The sequence below is a fragment of the Rhinolophus ferrumequinum genome, chromosome 5 (assembly GCF_004115265.2).
Source record: "Rhinolophus ferrumequinum isolate MPI-CBG mRhiFer1 chromosome 5, mRhiFer1_v1.p, whole genome shotgun sequence".
In the NCBI taxonomy this organism is placed as follows: Eukaryota; Metazoa; Chordata; class Mammalia; order Chiroptera; family Rhinolophidae; genus Rhinolophus; species Rhinolophus ferrumequinum.
The window spans coordinates 73,266,868-73,287,538 of NC_046288.1; the positions used below are offsets into that span (position 1 = coordinate 73,266,868).

Below are 20,671 nucleotides of genomic sequence, written 5' to 3' on the forward strand. Positions count from 1 at the left end.
TTCCTGTTACAATGCATCAGATCCACACTGTCAGTGAAGTCTTCAATAACTTTGATGACATCTTGCTGAGGGGTTTTGTCATTAAAAGCCTAAAGCTGGTCATTAACAAACCTTCTTGGCAATCATGTACCGCTGTGCTAACTCAGGCATGGACCTGACTGGAAAGTTGGGCTGGCTCAGAAACTTTCCAGAAGGCTGCAATTTTTTTTTTTTTTTCCCTGTGTGGGCTGCATTTCTTTAGGGAAAGAAAATACAGTTCCCAATCATTTAATCATTTATTTCTCATTATCCGTTGACCAACTCTTCTCCGAGAGACACAACCAAATTCAACAAACACGTGTAGAACACCTACTATATGACAGGAATGATACTCAGGGCTGAAGATGTAATTATGAAAAAGACAGAGCTCCAGCTGTGAGGGTAAATCTGAGAGGGTAAATTTTACTAGGAAAATGCTGAGAGGGTTTACAAGGCCTCCCCCCTCCACTCCACACACACACACACACACACACACACACACACTATCATTTACAGAATCCTTTGGAATATGCCAGACTCTGTATTTAGACTTTATTAGCATTGTCTTGTTCATTTTTCACCACTCTTTAGAAAATAGATGTTCTTCTTATCCTCATTTTAAAGATTATATGGCTAAAGTGTTGTACTGTCTGTTTAAGAATTTCCCCCAAATGATTGCTTATTGAGCTTGCAAGTGTCAGAGCCAGGTTTCAAGCCCATGTCTTGTCTGACTTCCAGCAAGTTCATGTACTCCACGCAACAGGACTGAGCCCGGAAGTAGGCAAAGACCATGGGAGTCCAGGCTAAGGAAAGACCATGAGCCAAGTCAAAGGTATGAACACAGGCAGGGCGGAACACAGGCTCAAATCCCCTTTCGGGAGACGCTCGGTCATGAGTGGAGTAGTGCCCACTAGGATTAACCTCCCTGGGCTGCACGTAGCTCCTCGCCTCCCGGCAACAATCCAATTTACCCGTTTGCACGCGTGTACATATGAACTTAAACTTGCCTGCTGGCTCTGGAGCAACAAGGACTGATACCAATTTTATGAATAGAATAAAAATTCCTATAATGTGAGGAAAGCTTACCTATGTGAAGATAACTGCTTTCTGAACTTCTCCAAAAATTCATGTGGCAGAGCAATTTCAGCTACCCAGTTGTTTGACAGTTGTTTCTGCTGCCAATGATTTGATGTTTTCACCTAATCGGGCAACCTCTCTGATGGAAATAAGTAATGAAGGGAGGTGCTTGCTGCTTTCTCCTTCACTGAATTCAACCATAAAGAGCCAGAGGTCCAATGTTACAACACTTATTCAGAGGTTCCCCAGAAAGAATGATAGAGAAACATGCAGACATAGAGAAATATTCTGCTATAATTTAAAGACATGGGGGTATGAGTAAAAAAAAAAAAAGTCTTGGGAGTGACATTTTTAAAATAACAAGGAAAATACCTGGAGGTGATAAATACAGAGGGTGCCAAAAAAACGTATACACATTTTAAGAAAGGAAAAAACTATTAAAATTGTAATACTCAATATATACCGATCACAAAAGATGAATACAAGTCATGTGTGTGTGTATATATATATATTTGGCATCCCTGGTATATTGCTAAGAATATACATTTTGTAATAATAATAATTATTACCATTGGTTGAAGGCCTCCTATGTGTCAGCCAATTGCAGGGGGAGGGGGCTGAAATTACACAATAGCTCATTAAATAAAATCTTTACAACCACCCTACCAGGAAAAGTGTTATCTCATTTTTATAGATGAACAAACTAAGAGTTTGGGAGGTTTGGACAATTTGCCAAATGCCTCTCCTGGAATATTTTGCAGAGCTGGAATGCAAACCCAGTTATATGTTACTACAGGTTTTTGGTGTCCTCACTGTTGCCTTACTCTTAAGCTAATTAAAACACAACCCATTTAAAGGCATTTACATAATGCAACAATTTAAAAGACATTAGCTTATTCCCCTTTTTTTCCCCTTGAAATGATGCTTTCCTCTTTTTTTTCCTTTCCCGAAATAAAACAGAAACATTACTTTTATTGCTCAATTAATTGCTGTGGGATTTTGCCCGAAGAGATCAGTAAGACCTCTCAGTGGATGCCCGTGATACAACTCGAATGGCCTTATATGCCCGTCCCTACGCGCGATGTTGGAGGGAAGGCTTTGTTCCTGAATCACAAAGCCATCATCCATCTGACTTCCTGGGTTCTGGCAGGTTCTCACCTGCAGCACTTCCCACGACTGTCTTCCTTGGCCTGTTATTATTTTTAATTGCTCATGGGGTGCTTTTTACTAGTAAAATTCTCTCCAAACAAGACCATTAGTGCTACCTCAGAGAAGTCTCAGGAAATCAATTAGTCACTACAACTCTACTCCTCTGACAAGAGGCAGGATAGGGGATGTCTGAGTTTTGCCCAAGGTCATAGGGTCTGTCAGCTCTTACAGAGGCAGCATGAGGCACTTCCAAAGAATCTATGGGAGCCCAGAGTACCAAAGGTGAGGAAAAGGTTCTGTGTTGTAGGACAAACGAGCACCCTGAGTCAGAATGCTCTGAACTTACAGATCTTATCAATCACCTAAATAGCAGTAGTAACAATAAGACACACACTCCACTTTGTTTCAGGAAACATTAGTTAGTAACTTTGCAGTCAGGAGCAAGTGACTTAGCCTCTTTGAAACTCGGTTTTCTCATCTGTAAAACAGGAGCAATGACCTGTTTTGAAAATGAAATGAGATGGTATCAACTAAAACTCTTTTTGTCCCAAGTGATAGAAGCCCAGTCAGAATGAAGCGAAGCAGAAAGAGCGCTTAATTATAAGTAAAAGTAATGTCTCTCAAAAACATGCACGTAGCTGGGCTTGAGGAAACACTGAAACTAGAGGTTCAAATGCTATCCGGATGCTCTCCCCATTTCTTATGACCATTTGTTCTGATATACCTGCAGCGCCCCTTCTCACTACTCTTGAGCTGACTGGGCAGAACATAACCACCAATGGCCCCCAAAGTTACATCCCCCCCGCCAACCCAGACTAAGAGACAAACAAACTGATTGGTCCAAATTCTAAATCCCAAGAAAGATCTGAGATTAGCCCAGCTCATGTCACGTGCCTACATCCAAACCAATCAATTATCTATTGACAAGGAGCAATATTTTATTCTGCGTGGTAGAATAAAATGGCTGTCCCTGTGGTAAGCCCAAGAATAGGGGGACGTGGGTATTTTGTAGGAGAAAGAGGATTAGCTACTAGAAAAGAGAGTTTCACCACAGATGAAATAGTTGGTGTCCACTGCAATAATATATGCATGGAAAATAGCTACCATTCTACCCAGTCAAGAATAGATATGCTTATGTATGGGTTTTTTTTTTTTGGTCAATATGTAGATTTCTGCACATTTTGAAAGGCTACATTTCTTTAAAAGCAAAACAAATACAGTATTATGTTAATTATAATGAATATAGATCATAAAATGTTAAGAATCAGAAGAGACCATAGAAGCTGTAAACAACGTTTTAAGTGAGTAATCCTTTTTCCACGGATTTAAAGACAATAGAAAAGAAACAAGTTGAAAAAAGGGATTTTGTTCCCTAACCCCATTGTCCTTTCCTGTCCCTCAGAAACCCACATCTTCTTACATTTTCCACTTTCGCCTTCAGTTACTTTTCTGTCTTTAACTTGTCTTAATTTGGGGGTCCCTGGATGAGTTTTTAGCATTAAAGATCTAAGGGACTGTATAAAGTATTTGGAACTATTTCAAAGAGCAATTATATGCGCTTATATGGTTACCAATAAACAGAGCACCAAACTGGGGAAAAAGAAAGCCGATTTCTGTTTTTCTCTTCCCACCCCCCAAAAAAAGAATAATTTTGGACAAGTTATTTATGGTCCCTGTGTCTTCCATACATCTGCCTGCTGGTAAGTAGCCTACTTGTCTCTTAGGGTAAAGCTGGGACCATCGATGAATAGGTCCATTTACAGTGAGGCCTGGGGAAGAATCAGAAAACTAGAGATTTCCCTTTCTAATTAGAATGTGAATTCTCATCTAGAGGAAGAATCTGTTTTGCACATAAGACAAAATAATTCTTTTGCTTGGAACAAATCGTAGGACTCCAATTGCCCTCTACCAATAAACTCCAGGCCTGAGTGAGGCATCAAGTCAACATATTTTAGGTTTTAAAAAGATAGAGCCTGTGTCACTTTCCAGAATTCCTTCTGGCTGGTTCCAGTATATTACTAATTCATTTTTGAAAGAATAGTTTAATGACCTTTCAAATTGAATGATGGGAGAGAAGTGTGTCTATCATGGTAACAAAAGAAAAAAAAATGAAAGTCTCATTTCACATTGCATTTTGTTGTTACATCATTCTTCTGTAGGGAGGAGAAATTAAATTTACAAAACAACAGTATTCCAAGTGGTAGCTAAAAGGGGGGAATTAACTGGTATAGAAATGTGTGTTGCCAGTTAAAGATTATTCCTTCACATTTGTTTTCAAATATGAAAGTAATTCCAAGGGGGAAAACGAGTTACCAGAATAACAATATTGTCTTGAAACAAAACTCACAGATTCTATACGACAAAAAAATATTCTAACTGGGCTGTTTGGTTACAGCTTAAATAAAACATACATTAATCAAAGACTCATGCCACTTTAAAGTTTATTATACAAATGCTTAATTTTTGTCCTTTAGAAATTCTATCAATTCATTTCTTGGTAGTTAGGATAGTAAAATATGCAAATAAGCATGCTCTAATTGGTCAGTGCTAATCTTTCTGTAATAACTAATGTTCTCTCCCAACAGCCACCACTCCCCCATTCATGTCACCTCCACTGAAGAGTCACAAAATGTTGAAGACAGTGGCTTTTTACTTGATTAAATTTCAGGAGGTTGAAGCTAGGCCAAAATCCTCACCTTCCCCTTTCCTAAATACTTTTCCTCCTCTCTTTAATTACATGGCTTTACACTGATTTACATGAATTTCAGCTTTCAAACTCATTGGTCTTTGCTGAATGCAAATAAGCACATAAGTTTGCACAATTGATCTTTCATCATTTCAAATGGTACCTTTGAACAGTTCCTGAAATGTCTGTTTGAAATACTCCCAGCGCTGAGTGTCATCGAGAGATGCAGGGTCACCCTGGGGAAACCCATTCTCAGTGATGTAAATTACAGGGTTATTATACGTATCCTGGAACAAGAGAGCAGAAGTTTTATTCCAAACAGATGTAAGAAGAAAAAAAAAAAGCTCATAAAATAGGTGCATTACCCTCTATCTTCTCTAAGCTACAACGCAAAACTAGTTTTCATCAAATTGCACTGACCCCATTAACTGAATTTTCCACGCACTGACCTTTTATGACTAACAATGGAAAAGCAAAACTGTGCAAACGTCCATGAAGACAGTCAAATGACTATTATAATGAGAAGAAAGAAATATCATTCTTCCATCACATCTGCTGATTGCCACTGCTCCTTAACCCTTTGGTCCTGCCAGCAGCTACACTCTCTATCCTCCCACCGGAGGGGTCCTGAAAACTGATAACTTGAAATTTTAACTTCAGCTAGCTGGATGCCATCCAGCATGACAGAGACCCAAAAAGGATCCAGCTATTTCAACCTTTAATATGCTTTTTCATAATCACAGTTATGAAAAATGTCCAAGCTATACGTAGAGCCACAGATGACTAGAATGGTGAAACCTAACTTTGACCATGGTTTTCAAGCCTTTTATCAGCTCATTGCCCCTCACCAGTTTATACTCCAATCTTCTCTTCGCAAGCCCACAAAAGTATCTGCTATTTCAGTTTACCTGATACACGCATACATATGCCTGTCTTCCCACCTTCACATCTTTGGGTGTACATAGACACAAACAAATGTGCAGGTAAAAGGTGAAATACATTTACCTTAATGTAATTCAGTAGTTTACGTAGTCCCCATGGCACCACACAGATCCAATCCAATTTTATCCAAGATGGGTCTGGGAAAATTTCAATCTCTACATCCTGGAGAAAACTCAGTTCTCCTTTATCGTTCTCCCGGTACTTGACTAAACGACTTGAATAATACTGCACAGCAAAGAAATCAGCCGTGCCTTTGATCATTCTCTTCTCTTCTTCTGTAAATTCTGGAAGCCTTGATGATGGATAGCCTTGCTTTTTACTCATGGAGGCAACCTGAGACTTGACAACTTCAGGATAGTCGCCATCAATAAATATGGGTTTTGCAAAGATATCCAAATGGAAAGCCATGGCCCTTTGAGCAGCTTCCTGGTCAGATGCTGAGTTGGGATCTGCTGGTTGCACCCAGCCAGCAAAAAGTGCCAGGGAGACCATACCCTTCTGCCCTTTTCGGAATAAGGAATCGTAGCTGTGCCAGGATCTGGCATGGGCCTTAATCAAATTATGAGTGGCCAGATAGCCTCCAGTTCCATGGTGAGGTACACCAGGAGGAAACACACCAAAGTCATATGTCAACAGCGCAAATAAATTAGGCTCATTTATGGTGATCCACTGTTTGACTCGATCGCCAAATGTGCTGAAGCAAAACTGTGCATATTCATCAAAGGATTCAATGATTGCCTCTGACAACCAACCGCCTTGGTCTTCCAAAGCCTGAGGCAAATCGAAGTGGTAGAGCGTCACTATGGGTGTCACGCCATTTGTTAACAAATCATCAATGATCTTGTTGTAATAGTCAATTCCTAGGATAAAAGAACAAGAAGATATACAGAGAAAAGTTATTTTTCATATGTTGCCAGGAATTTTCAAAAGGGAGAGGATCGGGAAGAATTTTCTAAATAAACTTTTATTCAAAATAAAGCTTTTCACTTCCTACTTATAATCAATTAAAGGCTGGGAGGAAGCGTGAAGATTTCCAAGGAAGACTGGCTGATCAGGCAGTGGGAGCTTGATGGGGTGACGTGACTGAAAGGTATATGTTCGGGCAAGTCGCTATCACGTAACTTTGTGCTATGGCCACACACGGAATTTTATTTATGTGTTTGTATTTGCGATTTGTCTCTTAAGTGCACTAGAATGTCAAGCCCATGACAGCAGAAGTTTGTCGATCTAGTTTACCTCTACATTTCCCAAAGCCTGGAACAGTACCGGAAATTTGGTAGATACTCAATAAATATTATATTTGTTGAGTGAATGAATAAATCTCAATAGTATTAAACATATGGTAAAGGATTGAAACCAGATATCTGTGTTCATGCTTTTCAGGATCCTTCAGTCTCTAAAAGTCTAGAAAAAGAGACCCACTGAGCATGAACAAGAAAGAACTCAGCATCTGTACCCGGGATGTGGGCTCCATGGGCAGTTAGGACGTTAAGCAATACCTGGTTGGGACATCTGCTCTACACCTCTGACACAGTCCCAGGGAATACCCCTGGTTCTGACTTTCGGCTGATTTTCCCAGCACTGCGTATGGCAAGAGAGAATTTATAGGATTATGGTAGAGTTCAAAAGAATGTTATTAAGTTGGAGATGCTATACTTCAGAAACCAATGCCAAGAAGATGTTGGGTCCAACCTAACGATGATACTTAACTTGGAAGAGACTTTCTGAGGAGAGGCTGATATTAGTACTTCGTGTGATTTGATGTCTAAGGCTATGCAGGCAGCCTACGCTTAGAAGAGAAGCTGTCCGCTCTTTCGAAAAGTTGTTTCCTGGATAATAATTATAATTTCATACGTGGAATTATGTTGCATTCAAAGTTTGCCTAGGAACAGGGTCTCTTTTCCCTTTTTTAAAAACTTGGTATCCTCCAATTAAAAAATAACAATTATTTTGTATGTGTTTCATTCAATCAATCATTCACTTATTCATTCCTTAAATGCACATTTATAGAGATGCTGGAGTTACTATCATAAGTCAGATAAACACTGTCCTTATCCTCAGGTAACTTAAAATTTAGTGAGGACTCCAGATCATTTCATAAACAATTACATTACAGTATTACTAGTAAAGATAAAGTACAGAATGCTATTTAAGCCTATGATAAGGAATACCCATCACAAACGCAGGGCATTTGAGAATTTATTTTGAAAGCAGTGCAGCATCATGGTTTCCAAAGCAAACTATGGTGCCAAGCCACCTAAATTCTATCCCAACTCCTTCACTACTGTCTCAACGACCTTGGGCAAGTTACTTTATCTTTCTGAGCTATCTTTCCCCTTCTGTAAAATGTGGACAACAATAGCGAACTACTTCAATAATTGTTATGAGAGTTTAATGAGTTGATAAATTGAACATGCTTATGACAGTTCTTGGCCTAAGGCAAGGGGTTGGTACAGGTTAACTGTCATTCGAATAATAATTATTATTGTTACTGTTGTCAGTGACATCTAAGCTGATACTTAAAAAGATGAATGTAAAACACCCACATGAGGCAGAGAGGAAAGAGAGATCCATAAAGAAAAAAAGGGAAACAGCAAATGTGCAAAAGACCAAAGGAGGTGTGGAAATAAAAAGACCACCCGAATGTGAACAAAGCTTGATATAACAAGGGAGTCAGCCATCATCCCTTGCATTCAGCAGATATTCAAAGGCTTTCTTTGAGGGAAGGCTTCAGAGTGAAAAAAAAAAAGGAGGCGCCTTCAGGTATGGTCTAATGAGAGGTTGCTGGCACAGGGCAGAAGTAGGGCATCCTGTACAGGCGTTTTGGGAAATATACTTGGCTTTCTCTGGCTGGTTCTGAGTTGGATGCTTGGGGCAGGGGAACCGAAAAACATAGAAGCTATCAGTTGTTGACCAAGTTCTCATGATTTGGGGTGATTGCTGTAGAAGATGTGGTTTGACTTCCTGGGCTTCTTATATGGATTGGAGTTTTATTGTCATCGACGGCCTGGCCATTGTTCATTTGCATATTTATAGATTTTTCTGGGAACTGGAAGTTCACTATAAGGAAAGTATATAGCTCAACAGAAAAGGAATAAGAATGGTGAGAAGTAATTGGGGTAAGCAGAAGCCAAATTATGCAAGGTCATGTGTTGTCTGCCTATCTGTCTACTAAAGCGGATATTTTTAAACATTAGCTCACTTATTTTTGCAAACTGACACACAACATGAGTTATGTATAACAGCTCCATACTTAGAAGACCCACTTGAATGCCATGAATCACCTGGTAGACAGAATAAGCACCCCCCACCCCACTCCCAAAGATGTCCACGCCCTATCCCACGGAACATGTGAATATAGTACTTTACATGGCAAAAGGGACTTTGCAGATGTGGTTAATCAAGGACCTTGAGATGGGAAGATTGGTCTAGATTGTTCAGTTGGGCCTGATCTAATGACAAGAGTCCTTGGAAGTGAAAGAAGATGGCAGAAGAGTGGGTGAGAAAGATGCAACAGCAGAAAAAACAGGAGCGATGACAGCCTGAGAGGGACTCAACCCATTATTGCTGACTTTGAAGACGGAGGAAAGGAGCCATGAGCCAGGAAATGCAGGTGGCCTCTAGAAGCTGAAAATGGTCCTCAAATGACAATCGTCAAGGAAATGAAGACTTCAGTCCTATGACCACAAGAAACTGAATTCTGCTAACAATCTGAATGAGCCAAGAAACAGACCGCCTCTGGATTCCTCAGAAAGAAATGCAGCCCTGAAGCCACTGGATTGTATCCTGGCGAGACCTGTGTCAGACTTCTGACCTATATGACTCTCAAGGTAATAAATGTGCGTTGTTTTAAGCAGATAAGCTTGTGATAATTTGTTACAGCAGCAGTAGAAAACTAATACACTCAGCAAAATTTATAAAGCTTTTCTTTTCTCTCTCAATGAAAGACCATTCCATTATCCTATCTCTGGGCCTCCGTAAATCCACATGTCTTCATTTGTAAAGTGGGATAGCAAAGGTGGTATAATGGAATCAGTTTTGTATCCGTATGCGTTATGGTTGTCATAGCAAATTCCTTCCATTGTCTTTGAATATAAAAATAATATCAGTTTTCATACTTAAGCCCAAGAAATGTGTATTTTTATCCTCAATTAACATATGAGAAAACGGAGATGCAGAGAAAGTGAGTACCGGACATAAAGTGCCAATGTTATCACATGGCAGAGTCAACGCTGAAAACACAATTTGTCTCACTGCAGACTGAGCCATTCCCACTATGACATTCTACTTCCCCCGTTTACTAATGTTTCAGAACCAGAAACCCAGGGACTCTTTTACTCGCCTTAACAATCACCTACTTTGAAGCTGATTTATAACATCAGGGTTTATGGTTTGTTCGTTTGTTTTTTTGTTGGAAGAATCAATGATTTATCTCTTGTGTCATTCATTAGATATGGCACAATCATTAATGATGGCAATCAATGTAATTCAAACAGCATGATAATCCTCAGTGGAACTGAAGATTTAAAAAAGTTTTAAGTAACTTTTTTTCTCACTCATCAGCATGGCAGAGCAACAAAGCACTGCGTAATTAATATTTAACATCCCAGGATGCGCTTTACTTCTGGTTTGTACAGTTTATTTGGTATTGTAATGAAATTTTCCCATGAGGCAGTGGACTGAGGTTTGTAAGAGCAGAGCTCCAGAGTCAGGCAAGGCAGTTCAGTCAAAGGATCATGGACAAATCACGTGGGCCCTCTATGCCCAAGTTTTTTATCTCTAAAAGAGGAATATACGTGTATATTCAGTTTCTAAGAATTAGGAGGTGGATGTCTTTGGGGATGGGGGTGGCATTATCCAGCCTACCACACTGCCCGACATAGAGGGAGAGATTAATACAGGTTTCTGTAGTTAATTTACTTAATTACCATTTCTGCTAAGTGTGCTTATGTTTTAAATCTTAAAGGGAATAAAAATTCTGCCAAAACATTCCTTTTTCTTTTTATTTCTAATACGTGGGTCCCCTACTAATCACGTGAAACTTACATTTGTGGCAGATATGAACGCACACTTGAGCAGTTGAGAAATAGAGAAATATGTGATTTCAGTTGCCAGCTCAATCTCTTCTTGTTAAGCCTTGAAAACTTGACATTTGAAAGAGAAAGACTGTGTAACAATTCCATTTTGTAAAATAGTCTTTTAATTTAGGAACACAGGATTTTACAAGTTTCCAAACGTTCTCTAATCAAGCTTTAAAATAGGGAGTCAAACACAAAAAAGGGGGTTCCATGGAAAGGATAGTGACAAGGATTTTCCATTCTTCACATGCTCTTTGAGAAACTAATTAAACAAAAACACAAACGACGGTCTTTCTGAGTAAAAACAGTTCCAATGGCTTCAACACATCACTGAACAAAAAAGTGAGCCACTGCTTACTGAAATTCTGCCTCCTAGAAGCACCTCCAGTGCCCTCTTGCTCATGCAAAAAACTGTAATATTAATCGGCGATGGCTTTACAAAGGCTGGAGCCAAACACAAAGAGCTCAGTGCTGGGGACATGGGATCCCCACCTGGGATTTGCCCAGGTGGCTTCCCCCACCTTGTCCAGGTGACCTAGTGATTCTAGTTCCACCACCTCCATGCTCCAGCTTTCCTGCTTCCCTGCTCGTGCACTGCTGATCTCCAGTTGTGCTTCATGAACGTCTGTGTACCACAAATTGGTTTCAAGTAGCTTGATATGTTGACATGGGTTCAATAACACTTTATTGAAAATCGCGGTGGCGAGCATATTCAGAATTTTTTAATTTTAGAGAGGAAACGCAGAGTAAATACCATACATGAAGTTTAACACCCCAGCCCCTGTGCACCTGAGTCAGTGTCCCTTAATATTTCTGTAGTCAAATATTTAAATGTTCTCATCAAACAGAATAAACTGAGATGATTAAAAAACAAAAAGCAAAAAAACTTTCACATCAATTCAGTTCAGCGTATGCTGCCAAATTGGTTTTATAACTAAACTTGCTATAAAGGATTCAGTATTCAGGGCCCTTTTGGACTTTAGAATTGCAGATAATGGATGATGGACCTGTATTACGAGCTGGTGGGTTGTTTATGGTTTCGTTCTGTTTTCAATTTTTCTGTTGTTTATCAGCCAAATGGAAGCTCAGTGACAACTCCCAACTCACAGAACCATGGATTAGAACAGAGGACAGAGTTGGAGCGATGCAGTGTGTCCACTTTATTTCATCAACAGGGAAATAGAAGCACAAAGAATAGAAGTGGTTCGGTGAGGCTGTAGACAGTTCTAGACTGGATACGCAGTCTTTGATGTCAGACAGACCTAGGCTGAACTCAGCCGGAACTAAAGCTGTAATCTTGGCAAATTCACACCCAGCCTTACATCCAGGTTACCATGATTCCCTCTAGTTAGAGAAGGCCCTCATTCATAGAGCTGTTAGGAGATTCCATCAGCAAACGCAGGTACAATGCAGGCACAGTGAGTTGCTCATACTACAGGCTCAATAAAAGGCAACCATTCCTATCCTTAGAGTAATTTTATGATTGCTATTGACCTAATTCAACTAAATTCAGTCAATGTTTACTGAATTCCTCCCTGCAAGACACTGGACTAGATCACAGTGGTGACCAAGGCAGAATCATCTCCCATCATACTGTAAGCAATTTGCAATTCGGGGGATTGTCTTATATCTATGTTATGAATACTGAGCACAGTCCTTGACATGCAATAGACACGTAAAACACATTTCTTGAAGTGAATTCACTCAAGGTGCTTATAGTCTAAGAGGGAATATAATAACAAGAGTGAAGAATGTGAGAAATACCCTAAGAGTTTTACGAAGTGCTATGGAAATAGGAAAAAAAAAAAAAGATCTCTACTGTCTTGACATTGGGTAGCTCTAAAGAAGAGGAAACATCTGTGCTTGGCCTTAACAGGACAGTAAGTGCATAGGTAAGAGTTAAGGAAAGGCCATTCCAGGCAGGAGAAAGAGCTTAATTCCGACCAAAGTGGAAAATTGTGCAGTATGTTTAATAAGTGGTGGGTTATGTGTTCTGGGAATTGCATGGGTCATACACATGGGAGAACTTTTTCAGCCTGTGATGAGTCAGGGGTGAGTTAAGACTAAGTCAAATAAAACCTAGAATGATATATGAAGGAGTGTAGACTGTACGTTGAGGCTTGGGGTTACTTAAAAAAAAAAAAAATTATCTCGCTTTGCATTTAGCAGGAGATGATGCAAGCCAAAGGACTTAGGCCAAGCTTCAGGAAAGTTGCTGTGGTAGCATTCTGTACAAAGGATTAAAGGACAAAGAAAGAGAATGAAAGTAGGTAGACCTGTCAAGGTATATCAAAAGGTCCTTGACAAGAACGATAAACACCTCAACTAGGGCAGGGGCAAAGAAGATGGCTAGGAGGGGAGAAGTTAAAGAGCCATAAGTAGACTGGATCATATTTGGCAACCAACAGATGTAGGAAGCAAACAAAAGAGAAGATTCAAAGATTACTCTTAGATTTTAGACCTTGGAGGTATGATGGTGCCAAAGAGAAGAAAGGGTACAGAGGATGGCTTAGGAAGGTGGGAGATTGTGCGCTGAAGACCTGCTAACCTTGTGTTGTTGCGATTTGGGGGAGGCTACTCTAAGGCCACAGGCTACCTGTGAGTTCAGGAATTGCAGTCCCATGTCACAATGTAGAGATGACCCCACTGGACAGAAAAGGTGCATTGTAAGTGAACAAGTCGATCGAGAAATTGTTATCACAGGTTGTTCTTACTATGCACAAAATCAGATCATTTACTCAAAAGTAGTGATTTAGTATCCATAAAGTCTCTTTAGGCTGGAAGGATGCTGAGGCAAACAAGTGCCTTCTCTCAGGTTCCTACAAGTACCCATCTTGTACTTGCGAGACCCTGAGAGGGATGCCTCCTTAAATTTTGCACCTCAGGCACGTCTCTTCCCTCATCTCATCCTAACTCTAGGTGTAGCGTGACATCCTTTCCAGGACAAAATAGCAATAAAGGTTTTTTTTATGAAGAAGCCATTATGTTGTAGCACAGGGGTCAAAAACCATTCCTATAAAGAACCAGATAGTAAATATTTCAGGCTTTGCAGGTCATACGCTCTCTGCCCCCCACTATTCAATTCTGCCATTATAGTGGGAAGGCAGCCATAGACAACATGCAATGATTAGGAATGACATGTTGCAATAAAACTTTATTTACAAAAATAGGAGGCAGGCCAAAGTTGGCCCTTAGGTCATAGTTTGCCAACCCTATTGAGTGGAAGGAAGTAGTCAGACTTTAGGTTTAACTTCCAGAGCCACATTTTACAAAATATCTGGATTTGGACATGCACCTCTGTAAATTGTGATGATTATATCTTTTAGAAAATGTAGCTAATATGTCTCATAGATAACAGTCTTTCAAATAGGTCAGTAATCTTTTTAATTACAAGGCATAATACAAATAGTAATAGCTAACACTTCTTGAATTATTCTATCATACACCAGCTAATGTGTAAAGACTTTACAAAGATTATTTCATTTAATCTTCCAACAATTCTCTGAAGTAGGAAGTATTACAGTATCCTTTTCTACTTGTGGGGAAACTAGGCACCAAGAGATGCCCAGGAGATGCTTACACAGATAGTAAGTGATGTAGCTGGCATCGAACCCCAAGTAAGTAGACTCTAGGTGCCTTGGTGCTAACCTCTCTGTATTTAACTAGCTCCATTAATTCAGCTCCTATTGACATGCTCAGAATCGTCTCAGTTCTCCAGGCTTTTCATAACTCATCACAGTGCAACACAACTGAAAATAATTTATACACAACTTTTGGAAATTCACTTTCAGGTTAACAGTCAAGTAACACCTTATATAAATAAAACACTTATTCTAACCCTCTTCCTGCCCATCGATCTGTCCTCTCCCAACAAAAATCTCCAGTTAAGAGAAACCAGAATATCACTGAGAAAGCTAATGCAAACCCATTTCAAAAAATTTATCCCATAATCACTCTAAAAAACTTGCAATTGCAAAGCTACACTGCAGACTAGCATACTGGATTAATTATGCCAGGCCGTAGCAATAACCTTGAATTAAAGCTGCAACCTTCTATTTTTTAAGAAACACTTGCCTTTTTGGTTGATGAAACCTGTCGTCCCATCAGGTAACAGACGTGACCAGGAAAGAGAGAAGTGGTAATGAGTCAATCCAAGCTGTTTGATACATTTCAAATCTTCCTCCCACAGAGTGTAGCTGCCACAAGCGACATCGCCAGTCTGGTTCTTGAAAACTCTCTCTCCTCCCTGATGGGTGAATGTGTCCCAGACACTAGGGCCTTTTCCATCTGCATCCCAGCCTCCTGAGAAAAAGAAGAAAATGAAACAGTTACACTCTTGACCTATGTAAGAGGCCTATGTAGAATGTAAATATTTGTCGCCAAAAGAACATACCTCATTAACTCAATGTACCGTATTTATAACTTTAAAATGTGCCTTTAAAATAACATGCATGAGTGGGGTTATGTGTTTAGCCGTCCTTGATCCCTGAAGCTGACTGGTAGCAAATGAAAAATTATTGTATGGTGCTGCCATGTAGCAGGATTTCATGGCTCATTATCTGAAGATCTCCTGGCTGGGAAACAGAGGCAGGCCACCGCTGATGAATGTCTGAGCTGAAAACAACTCCTTGTGACCATTTCTCTTGGCCATGACTGACAGGCCTTGTTCTTGAGGTACACGCCCGTCTCAGAACCTTATCAAGGCCTTCTACCCTTGACTCCTATTCTCCTGTTATTTAATAATGGAGCCAGTGATGATCCAGTCAATTATCTGTGGGTAAAGTGCTAGTTCCCACCATTGCCGAGAGGATATTAGTGTCCTGCATTCATCCCTTCGTAATGTTATGTGTCAGGCACCACACCGAGCCCAGAGGACACCAACGTGAACTCTGCGTGCTTCCTGTCTGTGGGGAATTTAGCGATAGGCAATTGCAAAACTGCCGAATAAAGGCCTCTGCAAGAAAACCAGGAGGGGCCTTTATCCTGTCGACGAGAGTCAGAGGTCTCTTAGAGAAGTGACTTCTAGCCTGAAACCTAAAGGTAAAGTTGGATCATCAAGGTGAATTGCTTGGAGGTAGGAACAGGAGGAAAAGGGTAAAGAAGAGCTAGGATTCAACTAAATCTCCAGGGAAGAGAGAGTCGTGCCCATGAAAGGAACAGCAAGGAAACGTGCCGTTAGATTTGGACTATCTGTTCACATAGAAATTTTGTTTAAAGACGTAGTTAGAATCCATTTTATGACAGAAAGGATTAATTTTTCAAAGCTCACGACTCTCTAATTCCACTTCTAGGTGCATACTCTGGAGAAACACTCATATATTTTCACAAAGAATATATATGAGATTATTGAGGCAGAGAAATCTATAATAGCAAAATCCTGGCAATGACTTACATCCTATCAACGGCAAAACAGATAATTAATTTAAGGTGTGTCCATAGAAAGGAAACACGAATCAACAGTTAAAATGAATGAATCTGAGCACAGATGACCATCCATCCACTATGGTCTTTGTTTGTGTCCCCAAAAATTTGTACGCTGACATCCTAATGCCCAAAGTGATGGCATTAGGAGGACGGCCTTTGGGAGGTGCTTGGGTCGTGAGACTAGAGCCCCCCTGAATGACATTAGTGCTCTTATAAAAGAGAACCCACAGAGCTCCCCTACCCCTCTACCATGTGAGGACACAGCAAGTCGGTGACGCGAAGCAGAGCTCTCACCCAGCCATGCTAGCAATCGGATCTCGAACTTCCAGCCCTCAGAACTGTGAGTAATAAATGTCTGTGGTTTATAAGCCACCCAGTTTATGGTGTTTTATTATAGCAGCCTGACTGGACAAAGATACCTTCAAAATTATAATGTTAAACAGCAACAATGACAAAGTCGAGGTTAAAAAGAATGGATATAGGAATGAATAAGAGGAGTACAGAAGATTTTCAGGGCAATGAAACTCTTCCATGTAATACTGTAATGGTGGATACATGTCATTATTAATTTGTCAAAACCATAAATGTTAACTTTAGTTAATGATGTACCAATACTCTTTTATCAGTTATAACAAATGCCCCACACTAATGCAAGATGTTAATAATAGTAAGGGAAAATTGGGAGAATGGATTATCTGATAACTCTCTGTACTTTCTGCTCAATTTTTCTGTAAACCTAAAATGGTTCTACGATAATAGCCTTTAGTGTACTAATTTAAAAAAAATAAATATATATATAATATGTTTATCATGTTTTGTATATTTAAAAATATGTACAATAATTCACGTATTTTCTGAACATATAAACCTGAGGTAAACAGGCAGTAACATGCCTTGGAATTATAAAATTAGGCTAGTGGTGACATTTAATTTCCAGAGCCCACACAATCAACCATTATAGCACATGGGAGAAAACTAAATAAATCAAAAAGAAGGCAAGAAAATCAGAAAGAAAAAAACGTAAATGGTAGGACAAGATATAAATTACCACTTATAACAATACAAGTGAATGGACTAAAATCTCCAGATGAAAGAGAAATATTGTCAGACTAGATTTTTTTAAAAATTCAGTTATATGCTGTCTACCCATTCACTTAAGACATAAGAATATCGAACAATTGAAAGTCAAAATATGGATAAAAGATATCACTGCCTACTCCCACCCCCCAAAAAAGCAAAAGAGTTCAAGGGGAAATTCCAGAAGTTAATGCGGGTAAGTACATGACAATGACGCTGTCTTACATGTGAACGTACCTAAGAATCGGGTTTCAAATTTGTGAAGCAAAATTGACACAACTGAAAAGCAACATTGACAAACCCACCTCAGAACAGGAGATTTTAATGAATGTGAGTTCTAACAAACCTGTAACAAACAACAAATACTTTTCTTTCTTTTCAGAGTGAAAAATAAACAAAAAACTTCTGCCTTTAAAAACAATGACAAAAAAAAAACACCCTTTTCTCCTGCACAAATTATTCCAGAAAATAAAGAAAGAATTAACCAATTCTTTTTATGTGACTAGAATAACCTTGATACCAAAACCTCTCTCAGAATCTGAGAAAAAAAGAGAATTAGGAGGGCAGATATCATTAACAAGGTTGATCTAACTGATATAAATGACACTACACAATAATGAATACCACAATTGCAGAATATACTCCATTTTTTAAAGGAGACAAAAACATTATAAATGTTGAGTACCATAAAGTCTCTACAAATTTCAAAAGGTTGGAGAAATGCAGATGGCAATCTATAATAAATCATGTTAGAGTTCAATATCTAAAGAATATTAGAAATCCCAAAAGTTCAGAAATCTGAAAAGGTACCTCTGAATAACTTAAGGGTTAAAGAAGGCATACTAAGTCACCAGAAAATATTAGAAACTAAATTAAAACAAATAAATATTAAAACATTGTGGCAGCTAGTGTAAGTGAAATTTGCAGAGAAAGCTTTAATGCATGTATTAGAAAAGAAGCAAGGCTCAGAGTTAATGAGCCAAGTATTTCACATAAAGGTTTTAAAGAAGAAAGAGGAACAGGAGGAGGACAAAGAAGAAAGGAGGAGAAAGAACAAGGAAGAAAACAGAAGGTGACGCAAAAAAATAGGAGAAAAAAATAAGGTAAGATCAGAAATCAGAAAATAGAAAACAAACCAGGTAGAGAGGATTACCAGAAGCAAAGGGTAGTTTTCTAACAAAATGGAAAAAAACTGCAAAATACATTTTTTAAATGAGAGAAAAAAATTTAAAGTAGGTATTGGTAATACAAAAGGAAACATAGCTACAGAAATTGCAGAGATTACACTGATGAAAGAGTACATTATTTTTAAAACTTTATAAAAATACGTTCAGAATGTTATACGGAGATGACAAATTCTAGGAAATTAAAACATCAAAATTGGCTCAAGAAAAAAGTAAAAAACTTGAAAGTTCTTTTAACTATTTAAAAATTAATCAGTAGTTAAAATGTTTCACAAAGACAATGCCGTGCCAGTTGGTTCTACAACTGACTTCTATTAAACATTTTTAAAATAAAACCTCTACTCTTGCACAAGTTATTCCAGAAAATAAAAAAGAATTTCTCAACTCCTTTTATGTGGCTAAAATGGCCTTAATTCCCAAAACAGAAAATGGCCCTACCAAAAAAAAAAAAAAATTATAAACCAACATCACTCATAAACATAGATGCAAAAGTAAGTAGAGACATGGAAAATTTGGGGGGGGGAGTCTAAATTGAACTTCAAGAGATAAAAACTGCAGTGCCTGAGATGAAAAATACACTAGGTGGGATTAATAGTAGATTAGAAGATTAAACATTGCCAAAGAAAAGATTAGTGTACTCGAAGACATAGCAATAGAAACTCTCTAAAGCGAAACATAGATAAAAAAACCCTCAAAATATAAATAGAAGACCTATGGGGCATCTTTCGTGAGCTTAATATACATGTAATCAGAATCTCCAAAGGACGAAAAAGCAAGGGCGCAGAAAAAATGCCTGAAGAAATAACAGCTGAAATTCTTTTTAATGTGATGAAAAATATAAACTCAAAAATCAATGAACCCTAAGCAGAAAATAGGTTAAAAAACTATGTTAAAGCACATAAATTGCTCAAAGTGATGATAAGAAGAACCTTAAAAGCTTCCAGAGGAAAAAGACATAATGTCTATAGCAGGGGTGTCCAAACTTTTTTCAACATTTTCCACCAAGGGCCATATGCGCTAAAATACACAAACAGCCGGGCCACTCACTCGAGGTGAAGTACGTATTGCCTCACCTGGTTTACTTAAGTAAACTAAATATATTTTTGGAATTTGCTGCGGGCCAATAAAAAATGGATCGCGGGCCGCAGTTGGCCCGCGGGCCGCAGTTTGGACACCCCTGCTCTAGAGGAACAAAGATAATAATAGAGTAGATGTGTTGCAAGCAAGGAAACAGTGGACTAACATCTTTAAAATAATGAAAGGGGAAAAAAGTGTGTCCAACTATAATTCTATACCCAGCCAAATATATTTCAAACATGAAGGCTAAAGACTTTTTCACACATACAAATGCTCAAAGAATTCATCACCAACAAACCCTCACTATAATAAATTCAAGAAAGTCACTCAGGCAGATGACAATGTACCGTGTTTCCCGAAAATAAGACCTACCCTGAAAATAAGCCCCAGTTAAGATCGTCAGACATACGGATGCATTTAGTACGTCATAACGGTGTTCCAGAAGAAGATGACGTGACTGTATTTGAATAAACATAGATGCAAGAAACTCACTTTAAATATAAAGACAAAAGAAGGTTAAAACTGACAGTTTGAAAAAGATGTACCATGCTAACACTAATCAAAGAAAACTGGAATAGCTATGTTAATATCAGAGAAGATTTCAGAGCAAAAATATTACCAGGTATAAAGACAGTTCATTTCATTATATTACAGGGGTCAATTTATCAAGAGGACTTACAATCTTAAGTGTTTATGTACATAGTAACAGAGATTCAAAATATGTGAAGCAAAAACTGATAGAAACTGCAAAAAATAGACAAAATCACAATTATATTTGGATATTTTAATTAAATAAAAAACAAGACTATTGAAAAAGGGACCAAAAATGTGAATAGTTCCTTCACAGAAGGAGAAACACTTTCTAGCAAACATTTTTTAAAATGTAAGAGATCATTAAAAATCTGGGAAATGCAAATGAAAACCACAATGAGTTACCTACCATTCTACACCCACACAGT

General features: G+C 38.6%; 1 protein-coding gene across 1 annotated transcript in view; it reads right to left on the reverse strand.

Annotated features, from left to right (window-relative positions):
• Positions 1-20,671, reverse strand: part of LOC117021904 (cytosolic beta-glucosidase) — a 108,878-nt gene that overhangs the window by 65,720 nt on the left and 22,487 nt on the right. The window contains exons 2-4 of the mRNA XM_033105286.1: positions 15,025-15,252; positions 5,936-6,732; positions 5,094-5,217 (exon numbers count right to left, since the gene is read on the reverse strand). Of these exons, the coding sequence (XP_032961177.1) occupies positions 5,094-5,217; positions 5,936-6,732; positions 15,025-15,252 (1,149 nt within the window). The remainder of the gene's footprint in view (positions 1-5,093; positions 5,218-5,935; positions 6,733-15,024; positions 15,253-20,671) is intronic.